The 20261-nt window shown below is 34.5% G+C and overlaps 1 protein-coding gene across 1 annotated transcript; it reads right to left on the bottom strand.

Moving 5' to 3' along the window:
- Positions 1-5593: 5593 nt before the first annotated feature.
- On the bottom strand, positions 5594-15110 carry LOC143231517 (brevican core protein-like). Its single transcript, XM_076466043.1, has 3 exons — positions 14696-15110; positions 6786-6912; positions 5594-6035 (listed from the first exon to the last, which is right to left on the bottom strand). Exons 1-3 carry the CDS (start codon positions 14996-14998, stop codon positions 5614-5616), a joined length of 852 nt encoding a protein of 283 aa, XP_076322158.1. The 5' UTR covers positions 14999-15110; the 3' UTR covers positions 5594-5613.
- Between the last annotated feature and the right edge of the window lie 5151 nt (positions 15111-20261).

Raw genomic sequence — 20261 nt, 5'->3', positions numbered from 1 at the left:
GTATTTATGTTGTACACAACACATAAATAAAATTAACGCTAATTATTCCGAAATGTAACAGCTGATGCAGCGAGAACATGCAATACGCTTTAAGTGCGTGCAGTTTGAAAACCGTTTCTCTAACGTCAGTGTTAGCGTTTCATTTCCCGCTAACGTTCTGCGAAGAACTCGTACTAAGAGATATAACAGAAGTGTTGATTTTGATGGTCAAAGTATCAACTGATATGTTGTTGTTTTGCTGCTGTTTTGAATTAAGCACAAAGCTACACAATGAGCTATCTGTGCTTTGCCCACCACGGGTATCGAAACCCGGTTTTTAGCGTTGTAAGTCCGCAGACATACCGCTGAGCCACTGGAGGGCAAACTGATATGAAGGCGCATATAATAAACTTTTTGAACATATCAGCCTGATAAACGCAAGTTTTAATTTTTTTTATCCTGCACGAGGTTCTTTTAAACGAAACGAGTGGTCCGGCGATTAACAAAATAAATCAAACAAAACTCCAGGTGGCAGTGCTAAACATATCACACATATTTCACATCTACTTGATGTAAAATTAGTGTTTTAAATTTAATTTGTATAAGTTATACTTTCTGGTGTATCACGGTGAGTGAAACAGTTCTTAGGAAGGTTATAAAATATATTTAAGACTCAAGTTTCCTGGAGATGTTAGAGTGTGGCTGTGTTTCTCAGTTAGAAAACCATCTCTAATGGTCAAATACGGCGACAAATAAACGATAAAAGTTACCCGGAATTCGACCAAACAACTTCTGTTGTATGTGCAGGAGTAATGTTCACCAATAATTTTCTTTTTCTTTTGTCATTAAAATTAAAGCTATACAATGAACTATTTGTTCTGTACCCATCACGAGTATCGAAACCTGATCTTTAGCATATAAGCCATTAGAATTATTACTGAGCCAACGGGTCACTTGAAATGAATCGATCTGTTATTTGTTTACTTGCAAAGCCACATTAGGCTAACTGCTGTGTCCACCGAGGGAATTGAATCTCGAAATTCAAAGTTGTAAATATGTAAAATTACCATTGTTGGACATGAAAATGTTCCATCTCAATATTTACATTGTGAAAGTAGTCCTATATAATAACCAGTAGCCTTTGTCAAAATATTATGTGTTTTTGTATTTTCTCTGATTCGTGCACCATGTATTTTGATATGTTAATCAAAACTTGATTTTCTTATCGTGAATGAACAATATTTAATAATAACATGATTTTTGATGAACTGTTTAGATGTAAGTATTTTAAAACATTCACTAAACTGAATACACGTTATATATACTACTAATGCTTGAAAATCATGTACAAAGAGTCCTGGAGGAAGTAGTTTGTGGTGAATTAAAACCTCGAGAAGGAAGATCCGTAAATGTTCTGTAGCCACAGTTTCAGCTTCGTATTAATATTGCATTTGGTTTCATAATGTTGTTAAAACTGAACTAATCAAAAACTCGTTTTATTTGTTGTGGTTAACTTTAGTACGTCAGTTCGAAAATTACAAGATTTTAATTCATCACTCAAAGATTAATTTGCAGTGGCGATCACGTTCAAGTTAGGATATGTGCTGCCATCTATCAAAGCTTCAGATATATTTACAGTCTTTTAATTGCATGTCCGTTCAATATTTTAAACTCTTATAAAAACGGCACTTTTAATTTAGATATCACATTAATAAATATAAATCTTTTTTATCTACATAATTTCAAATAGCCTAAAGTCCAGGTTGGGCGTAGTGTTTTTCTATTGGTGTTTGTCGTCTGCTGTAGCATGGAAAATTTTTGTACATGTAATGAAATTGTTTAGCAAGATATGTAAACATAATTGGACAAAATTAGTATTACTATTCACTCAATAAGTATTTATTTTTATCCACTCCAGACAGCGGGGGATTGTCTTCACATCTCTTTGCGCGTGTAAAGTGAAGTGTGGGGGTCATGTATGTTACTCGAAATGTTTTCATAAATTGATATAAAGATTAAGTGCTCACAAAACTATTTGATTCACTTTCGGAGAATGTGGCTCAAACATCAACGACAGGTTAGAACCATTGTAACGGAGAAAGAGGGTGATAGCTAGAATTTTGAAAAAGAAAGTGATCAAAATTTCAAAAATTAAGATAGCAAGAGTTTTGGTTTGAATCTCGCGTAAAACTATAGCAGGGCTATCTGCTATAGCCGTTCCTAATTTAGCAGTGTAATATTAGTGAAAAGACAATTAGTCCTTACCGCCCATCATCAATTCTTGGGCTACTCTATAACCAAAGAATAGTGGAATTGACCGTGACTTTATAACGTCACCACGGCAGAAAGGGTGAGCATATTTGGCATGACATGGATTCGAACCCAAGAACCTAACATTACAAGTCGAACGCCCATAACTAAAAGATTTTGGTATTTATGCCTATATATCTGATGGTAAGATAATGCTTGTTGCATGATTTTCGTTGGTTAAAACAACAACAAAAGCAGGGCATGAGTGGCCGTGAATCATCCAGTACCTTCATAGTTTTTCTGGCTCGGCATGGCCAGGTGGGTTAAGGCGAGCGACTCGTAATCTGAGGGTTGCGGGTTTGCATCCACGTCGCGCCAAACATGCTCGCCCTTTCAGCCGTGGGGGCGTTATAAAGATACAGTCAATCCAACTATTCATTAGTAAAAGAGTAGCCCAAGAATTGGCGGTGGGTGGTGATGACTACCTGTCTTTCCTCTAGTCTTACACTGCTAAATTAGGGACGGCTAGCGCAGATAGCCCTCGAGTAGCTTTGCGCTAAATCCAAAAACAAACAAACATAGTTTTTCTCTAACTTGAAAACAATTATTGAAAAATTTACAATGGGAATTAATTAAGTAGGTGTTCAAGTTAGATAAACTTAACGAGTAAAACATTTACATTTATTTGTATTATGAAACATCAGAGAAAATATAGAGAGACCAACCAAGAACGACACAATTACTAATTACACAAAATAAAACAAATATACAGAGCTCCAACCTACACGGTATAAAACAAGAACACAGAACTAATATCGACACAGTATCAAACAATAATACAGAGCCATCACTTACAAGGTATAAAACTGCAATACATAAGTGCTATCGACACAGTATAAAACAATAATGCGGAATGAATATCGACACAGTATAAAACAATAATACAGAGCTACCACCTACACGGTATAAAACATGAATACAGAACTACTATCGACACAGTATAAAATAAAAATACAGAACTGTCACCTACATGGTATAAAACAAGGATACAGACCTATGAGACTGTTGCATATAAAATATCAAATTTTTAAAGACGATGTGAAACAAGTACATCCTTTTGTTGTTTAATTTATTTAACCAAAATAAGCTCCTTTAGACTAAATACATTCCTAACAACATGTTGTTTAGTTTATCAATGCCATCTTTCTAGAACTGGGTGTCCTTTGATGCAAATGATTCTTCGAAAGCACTTTTAATTGACCTTTGGTTTGCAAACGGTTTTTTTTTCTTTAAAAATGCCTAAATGTTTAAAATAGCTATCATTTGTAGTAGACAGATCTGGTGAACCTGGTTTATAAGGTAAAGTTTTATTCTGTAGTTCGTTTAGTTTCTGGATAGTGACAAGTAAGACATGAGGTCGAGCATTGTTACGAAGAAGTATGGGTCCACAGCGATTGACTGTTCCTGGATGTTATCGTGACACGTTTCAATGCATAGTTTCAAGTTCGCAACAATATTTCTCTATTGTGATTGTTTCTTTTGTGTTTAAAAATGAATAGTGGGTCACACCTGCCGATGACCACCATATGTTTTTAGGGTGAAAAGCTAGTTTTGATGCTTTCTCATAGTGAAGCCTCTATCAGGATCGTCGTCGTTTATCGTAAGTAATCCATTTTTTACCACAAATGACAATTCTACTGAGTAACGGGTCATTTTTGCTGCGAGTAAGGAGTGAAGAATAAATTTCAACTTGTCTTTTTGGATAGTTTTTAGTCAATTCGTGAGGCACCCATTTACCGAACTTTTTCACCTTACCAGTTAATTCAAGATGTCGGGAAACTGTTGAATGATGGACAAGAAGTTTTTCGGAAGTTTTCTCACGGTTTTGTAGGTCTCTAATTCATATAAGGCCTTCAATTCTTCCTCATTAATGACCGCATGAGGGCGACCGTGAGGCTCATTTTAAAGGCTTGTGTTACCAGAGAGAATTCTTCTAAACTAACGCTGTGCTTTGTGCTCATAAGCTGTGCCATCACCGAATGCGTGATAATATTAGGAGCTGCTGTCGCCGCATTGTGACCAAATTTGAAACTCGCACAAGAAAATTACACAAATATTAATTCTATCCGTTTTATTAATATGCCTTAGTTTCTGAAAAATAAAGTGAGATTGAAATTAACCACGTAATACACTACATTATTCTGACAAATTTACGATTATGCTTCTCTTTCAGACAATAAAAATCGAGTTTCAAATTTGCGTCTGAAAATCCGACATTTCATATGCAACAGCTTGGTACTATAAACACAATACAAAACAAGAACACAGAAGTACTATCACCAGACATTAAACAAGAATACAAATACAAAACTACCATCGACACGGTATAAGCAAGTTTACGATATGCCATAAAGCAAGAATAGAGAACTACCATCGACACGATATAGTACAGTAACACAGAAAAACAAGTTACACAGTAAAACATAGTAATGTAGAATCACTAGTGACACAGCATAAAACTGTAACATAGAATAACCAGTAAAATTATTTAAACCAGTAACGTACACTAACAGTAATAGAATAAAACAACAACATGGCATCATTCATATATATTATAGAACAATAACACAGAATAACCATTGACAAGTTATGAAAGAATAACACGAAATAACCACTGACACGATATAAACAATAACACAGAATAACCAGTGGTACGGTATAAAACAATAAAACATAATAACTAGTGATATAATATGAAACAATAACACAGAGTAGTTAGTAACTAGATATGAAACAATAAAACAGAATAATCAATAACAGGGTATAAAACAATAACACAGAATAGTTAGTGACTAAGTGTAAAACAATAAAACAGAATAATAAGTAACAGGGTATGAAACAATAACACAGAAAAATTAGTGACAAGGTATAAAACAATACGCAGAATAATTAGTGAGAAGATATGAAAGAATAACACGGAATAATTAGTCAGAAGATATGAAACAATAACACGGAATAATTAGTGACTAGGTATGAAACAATAACACAGAATAATTAGTTACTATGTATGAAACAATAACACAGAATAAATAACCAGTGACAAGGTGTGAAACAATAACAGAGGTGTTAAAGTGTATTATATTATTATTGAAGCACCCTAAAAAGTAAATTTAATATATATATTACATTATTTTACTGGAAAATGTTCCGTTAGAGTTATATTTTAACATTATATAAACGTAATAAAATTTACATATTAGTAGTAGACGCGAAGCAGTGATGTTTTCAATGTCCATCTCTATTTTTCTAATATTAAAACCTGCTAGAAAAATAACCAGCAAACTTACAAGTTCTTTAGTTTTTAATCTATCTGTTTCTTTTTAGTTAAGAACGACCATACATTTTTAAAATGATAGAACAACCAGCTTGATGGTTAAAAAATGTGATTTCACAAATATAGTTGAACAGATGCTTGCAGTCAGTGTCGTCCCACATCAAGTTCGAGGCCGACCATAAGTGGACACAGTCGTAGTTACAGAGAGGTTGGCCAGGGGCCCAATCAGTAAACCCATGTATTGTCGTATAGTTGCACTCTTTCAAACGTCTAACGTCGATCCAGTGGCTCGCTGGAAAACCCTGGTACGTGGTGTTGATTAGGTTTTTCAGGAAGTCATTGGTGGCGGAGTCAGGAACCACAGCCAACTTAGCTCCTACTTCTTCACACGCTGTTTTTGACTGATTCCACATCATTCTAGAGTCGGACAGCTTGAAGAAAGAGTTTCTGAATGGCACATAAGGTGGAACGGCTGCAAGACATAAGTTTGTAATACTTCGTTTGATGGCGTACGAACAAACATCATGCTCTTAATGTTAAAGCTGAAACACTTATTCTCTCGAGTCCCTACTGGTTAGTTACATTTATCAGAACACATAAACTTCATAGTTATATTTTCTAGTTTTTCAAATTAAAGTTGTCGTCCTTTCACCTTAGTTTTATCAAAAAAAAAAGCCAAACAGATAAATGGACGAAGCAACATTTCATCAATAAGAAATTTCCACATCAAACTTTCCTGGCAGAAAACAACAACATCAAGAAAAAAGTGACAATGTTCTAAAGTGTTGAAATTAAAAAGATTGATTCGTCGAAACGTTTGAGCACCAAAACGTTTTAAATGAGAGAAAAAAATTCTTAATGAAAAAACCGTTTAATCTTTTCTGGGTTTAGTAGAAACTTTGCATAATGCTGCATCTTGTTGTTACATATACATAAAATACACGTGCTTTTTATCAGCTTCCTCAACGCGGAATAGGTTAGACCTATTAAAAGAACTTTGCTTCAATTATTGTGAGCATCATTCCACTAAATGTATATTGTTACTTTCAAGAGAAGCTCCTGGGTGTGAACCACAACGTTAATTATTAATATAATCGAAAGATATGTACATCATATTAGTTCACATAATTCTGTTTTTTATTTCTTTAAACAAAATGTTTTTATTTTCTTACTACATTTCAATATATAGATTAATCACTATCGTAATGGATAATAAACTTACGCATTTCACATGTGAGTCCACTGAACCAGAACCCGCAATCACATTTAAACCAATTAGAGTCACGTAGATCAGGCATTTTCTCAATACAGTGGCCTCCATGATGGCATGGCCTGTCCTTACAAGTTTCCTAGAGATCAGTTAACTACGTTTAGCAACAAATATGCCTAAAGAAATTATTTTTCTGCTAACCAATTTTATTCCAATATTATACATCTTTTATTTCTTGAAAAAAGGCTGCTCTTAATATATATATAGTTTCCTAGTAGCTTAGCGGTAAGTCTGAAGGCCTATAACGATATAAACTGGGCTTCGATACACGTGGATGGCACAGCACAATTAGCCTATTGTGTATCCTTTCCGCTTAATGACAGAAAATGGACTTTACATTCCTATCTGTAATTAAATGATTCATTTATAGCATAAACCTAAGAGTTCATCATAACGTACGATCCCTAGTATCAGGTGAAAATATATTATTACTCCTATTTTATTTGTTTGTTTCTGTACAGATACACTGTCTTATCAGATATTTATATATAACTACATTAAACACTATGCTTTCACTTTCGTCGAATACGTGTATGTGTGTGCACGTGCTTTCTTATAGTAAAGCCACATCTGGCTATCTTCTTTGTCCAACGAGGGAAATCGAACCCTTGATTTTTGTGTTGTGAATCCAACGACTTACCGCTATCCCACTGGAAGACTGTCAGACACCTAAGAAAGTTAACTACGAATGATCCCAACTCCATACTCGGTTTATGAAATTTTTTTAATATAGAATAGATTATCCTGTTTCTTTGTTTTGAAACACAAAACTACACATTGGTTTGTCTGTGCTGTACCCACCCCAGGTATCGAAATTCGGTTTTTTAGCATGATAAACTTTTAGACTTACCGCTAAACCACTACTGGTAATACAGGATAGACAGGTGGTCAGAAATATTTATAACTATCGTGTTCTTTACTTTGTGTTTGAAATAATGTCTTTTTTAAGAAATGTGGATAAGTTATTTCATTCTGTATTTTCATACAACACGAAGTTGTTTTTCAAGGACATTTGTCTAAGTTAAACATATTAAAATAAAACTTTTAGTCAAAATTTTTGTTACATGAAAAGTGTAATATCATGACTGAATTTTTTACTTTTAAAGATACGTTTGTCCTCTTATAAAGTTTATTTTAATTGAATGGTAAAAAATAATGGAAACTTTAGTCCACGACAAGCAAGGCTCTCCAACCTCACCGAGCGATAGGCCTAACGTACACATAAAACTAAATAGTCAGTTACTTGTTAAATTTATTTCAGTATCAATGACACAAACAAAACACTGGTTGGCGAACAGACTCGCTAACTTAGCAATCGATAGTTAACAACGTAAACGACTCACTAACTTTCTAAAAAACAACTCTCTCTGATGTTTTTATGTTATCGCATTACTCTTGTCAAAGCCTAAGAAATATTCGAGACATCCTGTCAGATACACATATACAGTGCTCTAGTCGTCACACATCACTACGTGATATCAAAACTCCCTCTAGTAACTAGTACAGAACGTTTAAATCAGAACACTAAATCATAAACTCTAATAGTATTTCTATTAAAAAGATTATCTATGGACTGTGGGATTAGTTTATAGTATTAAAAAACTGTAATTTACTTGATCCAAAAGTAAGAATTACTTTATATTTTTAGCGTTTACTTTCGTTGATAGTATTTGTTGCAATGATTGATATATATATATTTGTATTAACTTTTATTTGTTATTATACATATGATTTTTCATCGGTAGCTTATAATATTAATTTAAGAAAACCTATTTCTCCAAAACAGCCCAACCTCGTGAGACATTATTGGGTTTATTTCCACATATGTCTTTAGCATTGAATGAACCCAAGTCATAAAACAATGTACAATGGTACCTCGGTTCTCGAACGACCTCCTTCTCGAAAAATTTGGTTTTCGAACATATTGTTTGAGAAAAAAATGTCTCGGTTGTCGAACATAAACTCGGTTCCCGAATCAAGCTGTCGTGGCCCGAACCCCCGAAATAATCCGACTGATGACCCGAACGACCCTTCGACCATTTTCAGCCCACGCCAAGCTTGCCCAAAACATTTTACCCGCACCTGTCCTGTCACTCAGTTCACACCTCCGCTAAAATCTGCTGTGAACGTTCTCGTTTTTCTTTTTGTTTTTTTGTTTTTCTAAATATTCTGATTAAATAAGCCACCATGGGGTCAAAGAAGGATAATGAAAGCAGTAAACCAAAAAGAAAAGTTGTTAGAGCCACAATAGAGGGGAAAAAAGATCTCATTGCGAAGTATGAGAGTGGTGTTCGCGTGTCTGACCTTACTACACAGTTTGGTATGGTGAAGTCTACAGTCTGCACCATACTGAAAAATAAAGAGGTCATCAAAGGAGCTGATGTTACAAAAGGAGTGACTGTGCTTACGAAACAAAGATCACAAACAATGGAAGAGGTAGAAAAACTGTTGTTGATTTGGGTAAACGAAAAACAATTAGCTGGTGATAGTATTTCCGAGACCACCATTTGTGAGAAAGCAAAGCAGTTGCATGCTGATCTCCTGAAAAACACCCTTAAACGAGTGCTTATACAAGTGATGCCTTTAAGGCTAGTAGGGGGTGGTTTGAAAAATTTAGGAAGAGAAGTGGCATACATAGTGTGGTGAGATATGGGGAGGGTGCCAGTTCTAATAAAGACGCTGCTGATAAATTTGTTAGGGAAATTAAGGACTATGTAGAAGCTGAGGGTTTTATTCTCCAACAAGTGTTCAACTGTGATGAGACAGGCCTCTATTGAAAGAAAATGCCAAAGAGGACTTACATCACCAAGGAGAAGAAGTCACTGCTAGGATACAAGCCAATGAAGGACAGGCTAACTCTATTGTTATGTAGTAATGCAAGTGGGGACTTAAAACTTAAGCTTTTTGCTTGTGTACCATTCTGAGAACCCGAGGGTTTTAAGAAAAATAATGTCCTGAAAAGTAAACTAAATGCCATATGGAGGGCTAATAGTGATTTTTTTATGGAGTGGGTCCATGAAGTGTTTGCTCCAAGTGTAAAGAATTACCTCATGGAAAAACAGTCGCCACTCAAGGCCCTTCTTGTGATGGACAATGCATCTACTCACCCACCAGGCTTGGAGGACGGGTTGGTGGAGGAGTACAGTTTCATTACGATGAAGCTCTTGCCCCCTAACATAACTCCTCTCATTCAGCCTATGGACCAGCAGGTCATTACGAACTTTAAGAAACTTTACACCAAAGCACTGTTTCAAAGGTGCTTTGAAGTGACCTCTGACACAGAGTTAACCCTCAGAGAGTTCTGGAAAAATCACTTTAATACCCTCCATTGCTTGAGGATCATAGACAAAGCCTAGAGGAAAGTGTCTTTGAGGACCATGAACTCAGCCTGGAAGAAATTGTGGCCAGATTCAGTAGCAAATAGAGACTTTGAAGGTTTTGAGGCTGAGCCTGTTGTCAAGGATATTGTCTCACTAGGCAAGTGTATGGGCTTAAATGTGAGTGATGATGATGTGGAAAAGTTGGTGGAAGACCACAACACTGAGCTCACCACGGAAGAACTCCAAGACCTTCAGAAGGAGCAGCAACAAAAGGCAACTGAGGAAGTGTATTCAGATGAGGAGGAGGGAAGGGAGGATACTTCTAGTTCACTGATCAAGGAATGTGTGGAAAATGGGGAGAGTTACAAAGTTTTGTGGAAAATTTCACCCTGATAAAGCTGTAGCAAACCGCAGCATAAACCTTTTCAATGACAATGCCATGTCTTACATCAGAAACATTTTAAAATGCAGGTAGAAACAAACCTCATGAGACAAGTTTTCAGTGAGAAATAGGTCCAGTGAGTCTCAAGCAGGTTGTAATGGCGCGAAGAGACAGAAATGAGAAAGAACCCCAGAAGGAGAGTTACCTGACGTTTTTATGGAAGGTGACTCCCCTTCTAAACAATAATAACCCTCCTACTCTCCTCGTTCCTCACCACCTTTCACTTACGCCATCACTCTCCTCAGCACAGGTAAAGTGAAGTTAAATTTTCATTTATTGCTTTTTAATTGTGTTTATAGTTTTTGTGGTTGACTTTATGCATATAAGTATTATTATACAGATATAAATAAGCAATATTTTTACTTAAAATGCTTCATAATGCGTAATTTTTGAAGGTCTGTAACGGACTAATTTAATTTACAGTGTTTCTTATGGGAAAAATTGATTCGGTTTTCGAACAAATCGGTTTTCGATCAGCCTTCTGGAACTGATTAAGTTTGAGAACCGAGGCACTACTGTATTATTAATTCCACAAGTAGTAGCGTAAAAATGGCATATATAGTTACCTGTGTTTATTGCCAGATTGTGTTTTGGTTTGAGTAGATAGGTTGTTACGGAAGTTTTTGTTATCAAAATATCGACTTTGAAATGTATTTTATAAAATAATAAAGTGTAGAATTTTATGAGAAAAAAGTTATATATATATTTCTCTGATCCTAAGTTGTTTACGTTGTTAACAAATAGACTTGGTGAATCAATAGTCCTTGCGTGATAATTTTCAGTCATTAACTTAGCCATAAAGCTATTATGGACTGTCAACTCAAGTTAATATTTCAGAAACTTCGAGTCGTTGACCTGAATTTACTAGGGTGGAGTTCTTATAGTAAAGAACAGAAAAACTTGGGGTTTCCGTTATAAATATTTCAGAATTCTTATTTGGTCAGAAACGATGGGGTAGTCCAAGAACTCCATTAATGTCATGACTATGCACATTATATTCCAAATCTTTCTGGAACCCAACAGGAAGTCAATACTTTAATAAAGAAATAAATCTACATTTCTGCGAAAGTACTAACGATAGGCATCACTGATGAATTGTACGAAACAACCTTCCGTGTTATCATTTCTTATAAATCATGTTTGGCCCATTTTTTGTATATTAGTAATAAGTCTAATAGTTTATAGTGTCTTTATACATGTATATAATAACTGTGGTATACATTGTATTTAGTTTGCTGTAGATTCCGTAGAAAAACAAGTTTAAAATATTCTTGAAGTTTTCTGTAAACGCAAAAACTAGAAGAAGGAAGAGAAGCATTTAGATGACGTCACTAAACACATTTCTCATTATCTTAATTTGTCTTAGTAATTATTTCCGACAACATGTATAAAACTTAATAAACGAAAATAATATTAACTTGAATGTTCAGCTTGTGCTAACTACGTTATTAAACACAAATATTTCATAGGACCTTTTTTTCCACGTACCTACTCCTATATCTCTTCATACGGGCAAAGGGTGTGTGTGTGTGTTTTCTTATAGCAAAGCCACATTGGGCTATCTGCTGAGCCCACCGAGGGAATCGAACCCCTGATTTTAGCGTTGTAAATCCGTAGACACACCACTGTACTAGCGAGGGGCACGGACAAAGGACTAGGAAAGTAAAGCAAAATCAATGGATAATGTCACTGCAAAGCTAAATTAATCATGACAAACTGAGTCCAAGGTTTAGAAAGATAGAGGGTGCCTTCATTCGTGAAAACACCAGTTGATAACGACACTGGCCTTGGCTTTTAACTTTCAGCTCTAAGTGGATTTTTTTCTCCAGTCTGACCATAACTAAAAGTTTACACTGTCCTTCTTACTCGCAAAATATTCCGTTGAATTATCGCGAGTCATTTCTAAGTTAGGCCACGGGAAGGCGTAAGCGTATGATTAACGCATTTCATCACGGAATAAAGTCGTTCAAATAACATAGTTTATAAGGTTATAACGTCTAACATCTCCGAACATTTGATTTATTAGGTCTTCCTGATTGTGAATTATGTTTACTAGTTTTGTCTTCTAGTAACAGTAAAAACTCTGCTTGAGTCTCTAGTTTTTAATTTCTTACACATTTTGTGATTTAAAACTTTCGTAGAAAGAAAACCACATCACTTTGCATCCACAATTATCGTACGTACCATGTTAACTCTTACTCGATTGGCTTCTTTGCCGGTGAATTCCACACATCGCATCATACTGAACTATTTTACGTTTTAGCTTGTTACAACATTCAATGTAAAGAATGGACAAAACTTTCTGGTGAAATAACTGATTTCCTGTGTGAAATATGTAGAACACTCCAGTAGTAATTACTAAGGTAAACTGTAATACTGATAGAATTTTTGTATTATAGTTTCGTGTAACTCCTAATATTATTAAGGACATGTAACTAACAAATTCATGACCCATAAACAGTCTTGTGCATAAATAGCTCAGAAAAATAAAGATGTGTTTAAAAAGTCGATGTGCCCCCATCTTAAATGTTAAATAATCACATAAGATTAATCGAATCCCCGTCATACCAAACATGCTCGCCCTTTCAGCCATGGGAACGTTATAATGTGATGGTCAATCCCACTATTCGTTGGTAAAAGAGTAGCCCAAGAGTTAGCGGTGGGTGGTGATGACTAGCTGCCTTCCCTCTAGTCTTACACTGCAAAATTGAGAACGGCTAGCGCAGATAGCCCTCGTGTAGCTTTGCGTGAAATTCAAAAACAAACAATACAAAATCATAAGAAACCTATAACCTGAGCCGTTTCTTCTTCAGAGGTAAACTTTATAAAATTGAACTTTGAAATATAATATTTGACAATGTTTTTAAACAAAAAAAAATATTGTTTGGCTAAAAAAAATGAGTGATAGAAATTGGAATACCTAGCACTGAGTCCAGCACTGAGTGAAAACGATAAAGAATGGATCTGGTAACATACAGAACCCTAAACCCTGATTATACATGGAAAACTATTAGTCTTAGCTCGCTGCTTGCGTTACGCTATATTTCCTCGAATTTCGTCTTTTCCATTTCAAATTCCCGAAACAGTTGCTTACGATAAGTGAAAGACAAACTACGTCTCAAATTGAAAGACAAAAACAAGTACGTGAACGTCAGGGGAAAGAAAACAGGGGATATATGTGCGCTACTCACAACAAAACTTGATTTACAGCAGTACAAATCGGAAGACATACCACTGTGGGTGGGGGGCATTACAAATATTTGTATTATGAAATGGACACGTTTGTTCCTAGAGTCATCAAGAAATTTGCGCTTCTTACATTGTTTTAGAATAACCTCTTTATATTTCCTGTTTTGTTCCCAGAGGAAAACTGCACATTGGGCCATCTTTACTTTACCAACCTCGGAGAATCGAACTACGGACTTTAGCGTTGGAGGTTCGAAAACTTACTGCTTATTCATTGGAAGATTTTAGAATAACTTTAGAATTGTCTTCTGGGTGTCCGTTAAAGTTAATAAGCTACAATACAAAATCAAGATTATACTCTGGAAGGCCAAATATCGTGTATTTCATGTACATTTAAAATTTGAGAGAAAACTTAATGTTCATTAATATTTTCATTAAAAAATATAAATTGTGTTTATGCTATGTTGCAACTTCAAAATATCTTGAAATCTAAGAAATATTTACTTTTAAAATTTGCAGTTTTGTTTCTATAATAGCAAAGTAAAATGCATTTGCTTCATATTAATATTTGATAATTTTATGCAAAAGGTTGTTTCATTTCAAGGTTAGTTGTATTTGGATTCTCTCAAAGTAATTCAAATGTTGACCTCTTACATTTAATGAATATAACTGTAATATTCTTCAACTTTTTCACCTAGTTTCTAAGTTTATTTTAAGCCACAAAGATAACAAGAAGTAATTAACAATTTTAAAGTGAATGTTTGATCTATAATAAATAAAATCCAATTAAGAAGTTGTGTAATTATCTAAAAGTAAACTAACATGCTTCAATTTGTAGTTTCTACATAAATACTGAACTTCGTCAAGTTTGATAAACGCCATTTTGGAAGTGAAATCCTTTTTTTTTTCCTTACCATTTGAGACCAGACGGAAAATAAGGGCTCATTCGTAATATTGGCCGTTTCTCCCACGAATGTTAAAAGCTCGCAAACTTTACTCTTGTAGCTGAAATTAACAGCCCGACAAGCTGTGGTCCTGTAACTACAAACTAAGGTACACTCTTCAATGGTTTGGACAGTGTCCAGAACTTCCAAGATGTTGTTCGTCTGCCGGCTACCGGTCAACAGCTTATAATACAACTTCTCATAAGTCCCTGTGGAATCAACAACCAGTTGTAAAACAACGGTGAAGATCCAATAAATCTTCTCAGCTAACATAACGTTTTGTAGATATGAAAATTATTCTATTCTAAATGAATTTTTCTTACGTGTTCATCTAACGCTTCTAAATTCAGTAGTATTTACCCCTGGCAGTTTATTTGAAAACGCACGTTTTGATTAGAGTTTTATACTTAACACTCTAGTGAGTCTAGTTTCTTTGAACGAGAGAATCTTATTGGTTGTTGTTCGTTAATAGCTCAAACGAGGACAAAGCAGTTAACCAATAAGCGTGCACAGAAAATAACTAAGGAGTTTGATAATATAAAACAATGGCACAATATTGATCGAAATATACTGCATATCTACACTGTTTGTATGTTGGTGTCTATGTTTTTAGAGAGACCTAATAGATGTTTATACAGTGCTATATTTGTAAGTTTGTAAATAAATGTGTTGGAGATAAAAAGTATCGCTCGATATTGAAAATTATTTTCATATTATTAACTTAGCCCTGCTGCTATGTGGTTAGTTGATTTCATTGTTCCTAGTTCTGTATTTCTATCTTTGTAAAGGAACAAGTGAGTGCAACCTCGTTAATTGTACCACGCTGTGGATGAGAAAATCCAGGGTTCGAGTACTAGTAAGAAGCTAAACACTCTTCGCACTTTTAGCAATGCGCATATTATAAAAGTAGCCTTGTAGCTGACTCCTTAATCTCCCTCTTATTAGTAGTTCTAAATGAGAGCTGGCTCCTCCTGAAAATTGGGGTTTCTGATCCGTTCAAAGTTAGAATACTAAACTCCATGTACAGAGGGCCAACAGTGGTATGGTAAACGTTACTAAAAATATAAATAAACAACCTCTCGTTAAGAGAGACGTCACTCCTTCAGAAAATTACTAATATTATTAACAAGTCCAGCTGCTAAGCATTTAGTTTGACTCTTATTTAAAATTAACTTTTATAATATTGTCAAAGACTATATTACGTTAAATCTTCTAAATATACTCAAAATGGAAAACAGTGAATTTTATATGAGAATTATTCTTGACGTTTTTATTCCATCCATAAGTCATCAGGAGAACCCGGTATGACCAGGTGGGTTAAGGCGTTCGACTTGTAATCTGAGGGTTGTGGATTTCAATCCCCGTCATGCCAAACATGCTCGCCCTTTTAGCCGTGGGGGCGTTATAACGTTATGGTTAACCCCACTATTCGTTGGTAAAAAAGTATCTCAAGAGTTGGCGGTGGGTGGTGATGACTAGCTGCCTTTTCTCCAGTCTTACACTGTTAAATTATGGACGGCTATCGCAGATAGCCCTCGTGTAGCTTTGCGCGAAATTCAAAACAAACAAACAAGACATCAGGATAGTCATCCAAACAAAATACAAGGCTCATTGTCTAAGATACACGATATCTGCACTGAGATCTTATGGTTTTTAGGTTCTTAGTAAATATAACAACTATATAAGTAAGTTTTAACTATTAGAATATAATAGCTACTGATTATTTTATAGTTTTACAAACTGAGAAACAAAATTCCAACACGCTTTTTTTATTTGTTTTTTATACTGTAAAAAGAGTCCTATCGTTGGAAACCCCCTATACTAGTCATTGCGTGAATAACCGGAAGCCATGCTCCTTGCTGGGTGAAGGGCATAAATCCTAGATCAAAGTCATAATTCATTTACAAAATTGCCACATAATATGACTTGCCTTAATATAGTTTGAACAGTTCCTTCATACAGTATAACCTTTCCTTAGAAAAAATCAGCGATTTTAATTTTCTGTTACTCTGTAATAAATAGGGTTATAACCTTCTCTAAGTTTAAATCAATAGACAAGAGCAGTAGTTTTCAAACTGGGTGGTACACGCCCACACCGAGAGAAGGCGTGGAATGTCCATACACACATTTCTTAGTATTTAAGTCGTATTTTAGATAACATTTTCTTTTCTGTATATTTACATGTTTGTTTATCTTAATAGATGGCGCACTACGTTTGAAGCTTTCGTGACAGTGGCATATTAGTTTATTTCTGCAGCTATGTATCTGTGTATTTTATGAATAGATATCACAGAAAATACAAACAGTGCGAAAAGGGGCTTGTTATAAAAGAATGAGAACCAGTGGTTTAGAGGTAAAGCTGTTAATCAACAACACCCACCATTTACTCTTAGACTATATAATCTTACCTAACCAAAATGTAAGATTTAATAGTCACTCTCATAGTCTACCCATAGTCCAGAAGTGCAGAGCGTATTTTTACGACAGCGGTCCACGAACAACGAATCTTATAATTCACCATACAATCATGCTAACCGTTAGATCACGCCCGGGTCGTAAATTAAACTTAGTGGCGTCATTCGCAAACGCTATGCGAAAATGAATCATATTTCATCTGCCCACCAGTAATAATAAAATTCCATTTTTTTTAGTTTAAAGTCGTTAAGCAGATGTCGCACAAAAACGGAAATAAAAAACATCAATGAGAACTGAATTGTATTTGCAGCTTATGAGTTGTATGACGTAAAGGTGAAACATGTTTAAAAATAAAAGAAAACTTCAACAGTACTATTCACAGTAAAAAATAAAATAAAAACATTAAAATTTAAAAAAATCTTATACAAAAAGACAAGTATTCTTAGAATAACATACATTAGTGTTTTGTTTTAAATAAAAGTCAAACAGCACAAAACGTCGACGTTTTAAAGAAAAAAATATCTCGTCCGCATTCTGTAAGTTTGGTTAAACGTTTTTACATAATATTTATATAGAGTAGCCAGCTTATGGCTAGGCAGTTAATTTTAGTGATTATAATGCTAAAAATCTCGACACCCACTATCGGCTTTGCGTGAAATTCAAAATAAAAACAGTACAAAGTCAATTGTACTTATTTCACTCATTTGACAATAGAGGGCAGAAAGCAGCAGCAATGAAAAGAAATAAGGGTTTGTTTTTGAATTTCGCGTAAAGGTACACGAGAGCTATCTGCGCTAGCCGTTCCGAATTTAGCAGTGTAAGACAAGAGAGAAGGCAGCTAGTCATCACCACCCACCACCAACTCTTGGGCTACTCTTTTACCAACGAATAGTGGGATTGACCGTAAATTATAACGCTCCCAAGGTTGAAAGGCCGAGCATGTTTGGCGCGACGGGAATTTGAATTATCTAAATCATTTTTTTTTCAAGAATTTCCAACTTCAAAAATCGGTGGATTTAAACGTAAGTTCATTCTCTTTCGTGTCTAACGCACGTTAGTGAAAATATAAATAAAAACACGTGATAATATCTTTATTAAACTGTTCGTTGACAAAATTAATTCATCACCTGCACTTTTCCTACTTTAATATTCACTTACATATAATGTATCCTTTTCATTTTGGAATAGAAAAAAAATGATTTTTCTATATTAATACAAATTATGAGAAGCTAATGTACGAAAAAACAAATCACTTTTCTCTATATTAATTAAACTTATAGGAAGCTAATTTACGAACAAATCAAATGATTTTCTTATGCTACTACAAGTTATGAGAAGCTGATACACGAACAAATCAAACGATTTTCTTATGCTAATACAAGTTATGAAAAGCTGATTTACGAACAGATCAAATGAATTTTCTATGTTCATACAAGTTATGAAAAGCTGATGTACGAACAAATCAAATAATTTTTCTATGTTAATACAAGTTATGAGAAGCTAACTTACGAACGGATCCAATGATTTTTCTGTGTTAATACAAGTTATGAGAAGCTGACTTACAAAAATATCATTGTTAAAAATAACTTCTTAGTCCAATAAACCGTGACACATGAATATTAATTTTAAAAGTGACGCATAAAGAACATTAACATTAACTCTACAGATGTTTATTAGTAAAATAATAAAAAAAAATCTTACGAGTTACGTGACTTAAGTTTTTCTGTCACTGTAGCAATTAATATTCAAGGAACTTTTACAGTACCTTAACAATAAATTTTAGAATTAAAAGAAGAGGTATAAAAAGGTTCGTTTTATTTGTTAAAAGCGGATTAGAAGTTAATGATAAGTTATTTAGAATAACTTTAGATATGTACTTTTTTATCTAATTCTGACAGAGCTGGTGTGTCTCTCTGCTGTCGTTCCTAACTATGAGCTGTTAAGTAAAAGGGATGCAGCCAATGAGCAGCGCCCTACCGCTCAATATCTACATTAAGATATTGACTGGCAATTTTATAACGGATCCGCATCTCCGCAACATAGACCTCTGCTGCTATTCCAACAGTGAGTGGCTCAACATCTAATAGAATGAAATATCATAATTATTCTTGTTCGATATCTATACAGAAACTCTATGTAAATTTCATATGTAATTTTACTGTTTTTTTTTTTAAGTTAAATCCAAAGCTACCCAATGAACTATCTGTGCTCTGCTCACCAGAAGTATTTTAACCCGGCATCTGACATTGTAAGGTGGCAGACATGTCGCTGTGCCACTGGAAGGCATGCACTTTTAATCATACTTAAACAAAAGTGTGTTGACAATGCGACATAGAGTTCATCGTCAGGAAGTATAGTGTGTAATAAATATTCAAGTTTCGCTAAGGGGTAACCTTTCTTTCTTCTTACTGTATGAGGAAAGAAAATAGACTGTTGAATTGTGTTGAAATTACTGTCAATATCTGTACACCTATGTGTTCTTCACGAGTTACTTTAGTGGTTCTATTTCAAATTACTGTCAATATCTGTACACCTATGTGTTCTTCACGAGTTACTTTAGTGGTTCTATTTCAAATTACTGTCAATATCTGTACACCTATGTGTTCTTCACGAGTTACTTTAGTGGTTCTATTTCAAAATGTTTTTCTCATCCACATTAATTAGCTTTTATTATTATGTGAAACTTTAAAGTATTTTTCTTCTATTTTCAATTATTTATTCGTGAAATAATCAGTAAATTTAAAACAGAAAATGTTAATCTCTGTCAGACCTCTTTTCCCTTTTAAGCCCTCTACCGGGAGTCATACACTAAAGACTTAATATTGTGTATACTTTATGAACGCCTTCATAATGTTTATACTGTGGAAACACCTTCATCATGTGTCTCATTTTTAAATGTCTTCGTATAGCATACACGTTGTAAAATATTTTTGATGAGTATATTGTTAAACCTGTTACTATGTGTATCATTTGGGAACCTCATCACGATGTATGCCCTTGGCAAATGGCTTCACAATGTATTTATTCGTAAATGTCTTTACTCATAACTTCTATACTGTTGTAATTGTTTATACCGTTGGAAGAGTTCTTTTAAATTATTCAGTAAAAATGAGAATCCAAT

Source organism: Tachypleus tridentatus, chromosome 11, assembly GCF_004210375.1.
Source record: "Tachypleus tridentatus isolate NWPU-2018 chromosome 11, ASM421037v1, whole genome shotgun sequence".
NCBI classification, from domain to species: Eukaryota; Metazoa; Arthropoda; class Merostomata; order Xiphosura; family Limulidae; genus Tachypleus; species Tachypleus tridentatus.
Note: the sequence above shows the minus strand (reverse complement) of the source record. Positions and strands in the feature narration are given on the sequence as shown.

What these genes read in the sequence shown, in the direction of transcription:
- LOC143231517 (XM_076466043.1), bottom strand. Translation starts at nt 14,998, where the DNA reads ATGTTAGCTGAGAAGATTTATTGGATCTTCACCGTTGTTTTACAACTG. An exon ending in TTTCCGTCTGGTCTCAAATG is followed by an intron (nt 6,913 to 14,695) that starts GTAAGGAAAAAA and finishes ACTGATCTCTAG; the next exon opens with GAAACTTGTAAGGACAGGCC. An exon ending in TGGACTCACATGTGAAATGC is followed by an intron (nt 6,036 to 6,785) that starts GTAAGTTTATTA and finishes TATGTCTTGCAG; the next exon opens with CCGTTCCACCTTATGTGCCA.